This window comes from Salvelinus alpinus, chromosome 9 (genome assembly GCF_045679555.1).
Source record: "Salvelinus alpinus chromosome 9, SLU_Salpinus.1, whole genome shotgun sequence".
Taxonomy (NCBI): Eukaryota; Metazoa; Chordata; class Actinopteri; order Salmoniformes; family Salmonidae; genus Salvelinus; species Salvelinus alpinus.
The window spans coordinates 19,492,430-19,500,661 of NC_092094.1; the positions used below are offsets into that span (position 1 = coordinate 19,492,430).

General features: G+C 45.2%; 1 protein-coding gene across 1 annotated transcript in view; it reads left to right on the plus strand.

The window, feature by feature from the left end:
• Positions 1 to 6,804, plus strand: part of LOC139584461 (RAD51-associated protein 1-like) — a 12,992-nt gene extending 6,188 nt beyond the window's left edge. Inside the window, exon 7 of the mRNA XM_071416350.1 lies at positions 6,246 to 6,804. Within this exon, the coding sequence (XP_071272451.1) occupies positions 6,246 to 6,373 (128 nt within the window). The 3' untranslated portion in view covers positions 6,374 to 6,804. The remainder of the gene's footprint in view (positions 1 to 6,245) is intronic.
• The last annotated feature ends 1,428 nt before the right edge of the window (positions 6,805 to 8,232 follow it).

The following is an 8,232-nucleotide window of genomic DNA, read 5'->3' on the forward strand; positions in this document are numbered from 1 at the left end:
GCTGATGCCTGCTGGACTGTCCATTAATTCACAGTACTCTTTATTTTTTATCTGTCGGCCCCAGCCGCGAACTCAGGCTCTGGGTGTAGTTAATCCGACCCTCTCTGCCTAATCATCGCCATTTTACCTGCTGTTGTTGTGTTAGCTGATTAGCTGTTGCTGTCTCACCTGTTGTCTTAGCTAGCTCTCCCAATCAATACCTGCGATTACTTTATGCCTCGCTGTATGTCTCTCTCAAATGTCAATATGCCTTGTATACTGTTGTTCAGGTTAGTTATCATTGTTTTAGTTTACAATTGAGCCCCTAGTTCCTCTTTTCATACCTCTGACACCTCCTTTATCCCACCTCCCACACATGCGTTGACCTCACCCATTATAACCAGCATGTCCAGAAATACAATCTCTCTTATCATCACCCGGTGCCTGGGCTTACCTCCGGTGTACCCGCACCCCACCATACCCCTGTCTGCACATTATGCCCTGAATCTATTCTACCACGCCCTGAAATCTGCTCCTTTTATTATTTGTCCCCAACGCTGTCCCCAACGCTCTACCAGTTTTGATAGCCTTTAGCCGCACCCTCATCCTACTCCTCCTCTGTTCCTCGGGTGATGTGGAGGTAAACCCATGCCCTGCATGTCCCCAGGCACCCTCATTTGTTGACTTCTGTCATCGAAAAAAGCCTTGGTTTCATGCATGTCAACATCAGAAACCTCCTCCCTAAGTTTGTTTTACTCACTGCTTTAGCACACTCTGCCAACCCTGATGTCCTTGCCGTGTCTGAATCCTGGCTTAGGAAGGCCACCAAAAATTCTGAGATTTCCATACCCAACTATAACATTTTCCGTCAAGATAGAACTGCCAAAGGGGGAGGAGTTAGCCTGCAAAGTAATGTCATACTTTCCAGGTCCATACCCAAACAGTTTGAACTTCTAATTAGAAAAATTAATCTCTCCAGAAATAAGTCTCTCACTGTTGCCGCCTGCTACCGACCCCCCTCAGCTCCCAGCTGTGCCCTGGACACCATTTGTGAATTGATCGCCCCCCATCTACCTTCAGAGTTTGTTCTGTTAGGTGACCTAAACTGGGATATGCTTAACACCCCGGCAGTCCTACAATCTAAGCTAGATGCCCTCAATCTCACACAAGGAACCCACCAGGTACACCCCTAAATCTGTAAACATGGGCACCCTCATAGACATTATCCTGACCAACTTGCCCTACAAATACACCTCTGCTGTCTTCAATCAGGATCTCAGCGATCACTGCCTCATTGCCTCTATCCGCTACGGGTCCGCGGTCAAACAACCACCCCTCATCACTGTCAAACGCTCCCTAAAACACTTCTGCGAGCAGGCCTTTCTAATTGACCTGGCCCGGGTATCCTGGAAGGATATTGAACTCATCCCGTCAGTTGAGGATGCCTGGTCATTCTTTAAAAGTAACTTCCTCACCATCTTAGATAAGCATGCCCCGTTCAAAAAATGCAGAACTAAGAACAGATATAGCCCTTGGTTCACTCCAGACCTGACTGCCCTCGACCAGCACAAAAACATCCTGTGGCGGACTGCAATAGCATCGAATAGTCCCCGCGATATGCAACTGTTCAGGGAAGTCAGGAACCAATACACACAGTCAGTCAGGAAAGCAAAGGCTAGCTTTTTCAAGCAGAAATTTGCATCTTGTAGCTCTAACTCCTAAAAGTTCTGGGACACTAAAGTCCATGGAGAACAAGAGCACCTCCTCCCAGCTGCCCACTGCACTGAGGCTAGGTAACACGGTCACCACCGATAAATCCATGATAATCAAAAACTTCAACAAGCATTTCTCAACGGCTGGCCATGCCTTCCACCTGGCTACTCCAACCTCGGCCAACAGCTCCGCCCCCCCGCAGCTACTCGCCCAAGCGTCCCCAGCTTCTCCTTTACCCAAATCCAGATAGCAGATGTTTTGAAAGAGCTGCAAAACCTGGACCCATACAAATCAGCTGGGCTTGACAATCTAGACCCTCTATTTCTGAAACTATCCGCCGCCATTGTCGCAACCCCTATTACCAGCCTTGTTCAACCTCTCTTTCATATCGTCTGAGATCCCCAAGGTTTGGAAAGCTGCCGCGGTCATCCCCCTCTTCAAGGGGACCCAAACTGTTACAGACCTATATCCATCCTGCCCTGCCTATCTAAGGTCTTTGAAAGCCAAGTTAATAAACAGATCACTGACCATCTCGAATCCCACCTTACCTTCTCCGCTGTGCAATCTGGTTTCCGAGCCGGTCACGGGTGCACCTCAGCCATGCTCAAGGTACTAAATGATATCATAACCACCATCGATAAAAGACAGTACTGTGCAGCCGTCTTCATCGACCTGGCCAAGGCTTTCGACTCTGTCAATCACCATATTCTTATCAGCAGACTCAGTAGCCTCGGGTTTTTCTGATGACTGCCTTGCCTGGTTCACCAACTACTTTGCAGACAGAGTTCAGTGTGTCAAATCGGAGGGTTCAATTCTCGGGCCGACTCTTTTCTCTGTATATATGTTGTATAGATGTTGCTCTTGCTGCGGGCGATTCCCTGATCCACCTCTACGCAGACGACACCATTCTGTATACTTCTGGCCCTTCCTTGGACACTGTGCTATCTAACCTCCAAACGAGCTTCAATGCCATACAACACTCCTTCCGTGGCCTCCAACAGCTCTTAAACGCTAGTAAAACCAAATGCATGCTTTTCAACCATTCGCTGCCTGCACCCGCCCGCCCGACTAGCATCACCACCCTGGCGGTTCCAACCTAGAATATATGGACATCTATAAATACCTAGGTGTCTGGCTAGATTGTAAACTCTCCATCCAGACTCATATTAAACATCTCCAATCCAAAATCAAATCTAGAATCGTCTTTCTATTTCGCAACAAAGCCTCCTTCACTCACGCCGCCAAACTTACCCTAGTAAAACTGACTATCCTACTGATCCTCGACTTCGGCGATGTCATCTACAAAATAGCTTCCAATACTCTACTCAGCAAACTAGATGCAGTTTATCATAGTGCCATCCGTTTTGTTACTAAAACACCTTATACCACCCACCACTGCGACCTGTATGCTCTAGTCGGCTGGCCCTCGCTACATATTCGTCGCCAGACCCACTGGCTCCAGGTCATCTATAAGTCCATGCTAGGTAAAGCTCCGCCTTATCTCAGTTCACTGGTCACGATAACAACACCCACCCGTAGCACGCGCTCCAGCAGGTATATCTCACTGATCATCCCAAAAGCCAACACTTAATTTGGCCGCCTTTCCTTCCAGTTCTCTGCTGCCTGTGACTGGAACGAATTGCAAAAATCGCTGAAGTTGGAGACTTTTATTTCCCTCACCAACTTTTAACATCTGCTATCTGAGCAGCTAACCGATCGCTGCAGCTGTACATAGTCCATCTGTAAATAGCCCACCCAATCTACCTACCTCATCCCCTTACTGTTTTCATTTATTTACTTTTCTGCTCTTTTGCACACCAGTATCTCTACTTGCACATGATCATCTGATGATTTATCACTCTAGTGTTAATCTGCTAAATTGTAATTATTCGCTCCTGTGGCCTATTTATTGCCTACCTCCTCATGCCTTTTGCACACAATGTATATAGACTCATTTTTCCCCCCCTACTGTGTTATTGACTTGTTTATTGTTTACTCCATGTGTAACTCTGTGTTGTTGTCTGTTCACACTGCTATGCTTTATCTTGGCCAGGTCGCAGTTGTAAATGAGAACTTGTTCTCAACTAGCCTACCTGGTTAAATAAAGGTGAAATAAAAAATAGCCCCCACGATATGAAACTTTTCAGGGAAGTCAGGAACCAATATACACAGTCAGTTAGGAAAGCTAAGGATAGCTTTTTCAAACAGAAATTTGCTTCCTGTAGCACTAATTCCAAAAGTTTTGTGACACCGTAAAGTCCATGGAGAATAAGAGCACCTCCTCCCAGCTGCCCACTGCACTGAGGCTAGGAAATACTGTCACCACCAATAAATCTATGATAATCAAGAATTTCAGTAAGCATTTTTCTACGGCTGGCCATGCTTTCCACCTGGCTACCCCTAACCCGGCCAACAGCTCTGCACCCCCCGCTTCTCCTTCACCCAAATCCAGCTAGCTGATGTTCTGAAAGAGCTGCAAAATCTGGATCCCTACAAATCAGCAGGGCTAGACAATCTGGACCCTCTCTTTCTAAAATTATCTGCCAAAATTGTTGCAACCCTTATTACTAGCCTGTTCAACCTCTCTTTCATATCATCTGAGATCCCCAAAGATTGGAAAGCTGCCGCGGTCCCAAACTGTTACAGACCTATATCCATCCTGCCCTGCCTTTCTAAAGTCTTCGAAAGCCAAGTTAACAAACAGAACACCGACCATTTCGAATCCCACCTTACCTTCTCCACTATGCAATTTGGTTTCCGAGCTGGTCATGGGTGCACCTCAGCCACTCTCAAGGTCCTAAACGATATCATAACCGCCATAGATAAAGGACAGTACTGTGCAGCCGTTTTCATCGACCTGGCCAAGGCTTTTGACTCTCAATCACCGCATTCTTATCGGCAGACTCAATTGCCTTGGTTTCTCAAATGACTGCCTTGCCTGGTTCACCAACTACTTCTCAGATAGAGTTCATTGTGTCAAATTGGACGGCCTGTTGTCCGGGCCTCGGGCAGTCTCTATGGGGGTGCCACAGGGTTAAATTCTCGGGCCTACTCTTTTCTCTGTATATATCAATGATATTGCTCTTGCTGCGGGCGATTCTCTGATCCACCTCTACGCAGACAACCCCATTCTTTATACATCTGGCCCTTTCTTGGACACTGTGTTAACAAACCTCCAAACGAGCTTCAATGCCATACAACACTCCTTCCGTGGCCTCCAACTGCTCTTAAATGCTAGTAAAACTAAATGCATGCTCTTCAACCGATTGCTGCCCGCACCTGCCCACTCGTCCAGCATCACTACTCTGGACAGTTCTGACTTAGAATATGTGGACAACCACAAATACCTAGGTGTCTGGTTAGACAGTAAACTCTCCTTCCAGACTCACATTAAGCATCTCCAATCCAAAATGAATTCTAGAATCGGTTTCCTATTTCGCAACAAAGACTCCTTCACTCATGCTGCCAAACATACCCTCGTAAAACTGACTATCCTACCAATCCTTCACTTCGGCAATGTTATTTACAAAAAAAAGTCTATCACAGTGCCATCCGTTTTGTCACCAAAGCCCCATATACTACCCACCACTGCGACCTGTACGCTCTCGTTGGCTGGCCCTCGCTACATTTTCGTCGCCAAACCCACTGCCTCCAGGTCATCTATAAGTCTTTGCTAGGTAAAGCCCCGCCTTATCTCAGCTCACTGGTCTCCATAGCAACACTGGCACGTGCTCCAGCAGGTATATTTCACTGGTCGTCCCCAAAGCCAACACCTCATTTGGCCGCCTTTCCTTCCAGTTCTCTGCTGCCAATGACTGGAACGAATTGCAAAAATCACTGAAGCTGGAGACTTAGATCTCCCTCTCTAACTTTAAGCATCAGCTGTCAGAGCAGCTTACCGATCACTCTACCTGTACACAACCCATCTGTAAATAGCACACCCAACTACCTCATCCCCATATTGTCATTTCTTTATTTTTGCTCTTTTGCATCCCAGTATCTTCCCTGCACATCCATCACTCCAGTGTTAATGTTAAATTGTAATTATTTCGCCACTATGGCCTATTTATTGCCTTACCTCCCTAACCTTACAACATTTGCACACACTACATAAATTTTTCTACTGTGTTATTGACTGTATGTTTGTTTATGTGTAACTCTGTGTTGTTTTTGTCGCACTGCTTTGCTTTATCTTGGCAAGGTTGCAGTTGTAAATGAGAACCTGTTCTCAACTGGCCTACCTGGTTAAATAAAGGTAAAAAAAAAAAAAAAAAATGTATTGCACAACTAGCTACAATTTGATTTGATCACTTTACACATTTATTTGAGGATTCCACCTCTGTAAATGTAATTTGCCTGATGGTGCGTGAGTAGAGAATGAGTCTCATTTCGTACAAACGCATGTATGTCCATGTTTCGTCGCCTCTGCTCCTCGATCCTTGAACTTTTTCAAAAGTAGGCGAGGAGAGGCCGGAGGCGAGGAAAACCAATTGAGATTCTCCCTATATGTGTATTTATCTGGCTTAATTCAACTCTCTGTTCTTTATCACTAGCACAGAGTGGAATAAGTCCCAGCTCAACCCCGAATTCCACCACAAAGTCTACAGGACAAGGCTTGCGACTGGGATTGTCCCGCTTAGCAAGGGTCAAACCTCTGCACCCCACTGCTAGTGGTAACTGACTCTTGCCCTATTAAACAGAGAGAAGTCAGAATCTTTTTTCTTTGGTGTACTGTGTGTTTAGCCTGTTACTCTTGTGTTGCATTGCTAATATTGGAATTCTGTTAAAAGTTTTGTTTAAATGTTGTATCTAGTGATTGCTATTCATCAAAATGTTTATTTTTTTAACATTTGTTTCTTACCATGCCTGCAATTGTCCAGTATTTTTTGTAATATTAACAAGTGCTTGATACTTTGCATACAGGTGTAATTTTTTTGGTGGTACGGTATTTACTCTGGTTCTAACTCGGATTTCACAAATGTCCATCATGGTTATTTCCATTCTCAGACTATAGAAGTTTGCTTGATCCAGCTATCCCCCTGTTGGAACATTAATTTAATGTTTCCCATTGAAGGAAACACTGAGGAATAAAGAAAGGGATATTTCAAAATATTCTGGAACTGTGAACATCCATATTTTCATGTGAATATTCTAGAATCTGCATAAAGAAAATGTACCCACCAGTGGTACAGTATGTTTCTACCAAATGGACTTGATGTGGATAAAAAAACATGTGTGATGACAGAGATTTTTTTTCCTCAGTCTACACTCAATATCCCATAATGACAAAGCAAAAACGGGTTTTATATTTTTTTGCAAATGTATTGAATAAAAAATGGAAATATCACATTTACATACAGTGGGGAGAACAAGTATTTGATACACTGCCGATTTTGCAGGTTTTCCTACTTACAAAGCATGTAGAGGTCTGTAATTTTTATCATAGGTACACTTCAACTGTGAGAGACGGAATCTAAAACAAAAATCCAGAAAATCACATTGTGTGATTTTTAAATAATTAATTTGCATTTTATTGCATGACATAAGTATTTGATACATCAGAAAAGCAGAACTTAATATTTGGTACAGAAACCTTTGTTTGCAATTACAGAGCTCATACGTTTCCTGTAGTTCTTGACCATGTTTGCACACACTGCAGCAGGGATTTTGGCCCACTCCTCCATACAGACCTTCCCCAGATCCTTCAGGTTTCGGGGCTGTCGCTGGGCAATACGGACTTTCAGCTCCCTCCAAAGATTTTCTATTGGGTTCAGGTCTGGAGACTGGCTAGACCACTCCAGGACCTTGAGATGCTTCTTACGGAGCCACTCCTTAGTTGCCCTGGCTGTGTGTTTCGTTTCGTTGTCATGCTGGAAGACCCAGCCACGACCCATCTTCAATGCTCTTACTGAGGGAAGGAGGTTGTTGGCCAAGATCTTGCGATACATGGCCCCATCCATCCTCCCCTCAATACGGTGCATTCGTCCTGACCCCTTTGCAGAAAAGCATCCCCAAAGAATGATGTTTCCACCTCCATGCTTCACGGTTGGGATGGGTTCTTGGGGTTGTACTCATCATCCTTCTTCCTCCAAACACGGCGAGTGGAGTTTAGACCAAAAAGCTCTATTTTTGTCTCATCAGACCACACGACCTTCTCCTATTCCTCCTCTGGATCATCCAGATGGTCATTGGCAAACTTCAGACGGGCCTGGACATGCGCTGGCTTGAGCAGGGGGACCTTGCATGCGCTGCAGGATTTTAATCCATGATGGCGTAGTGTGTTACTAATGGTTTTCTTTGAGACTGTGGTCCCAGCTCTCTTCAGGTCATTGACCAGGTCCTGCTGTGTAGTTCTGGGCTGATCCCTCACCTTCCTCATGATCATTGATGCCCCACGAGGTGAGATCTTGCATGGAGCTCCAGACCGAGGGTGATTGACCGTCATCTTGAACTTCTTCCATTTTCTAATAATTGCGCCAACAGTTGTTGCCTTCTCACCAAGCTGCTTGCCTATTGTCCTGTAGCCCATCCCAGCCTTGT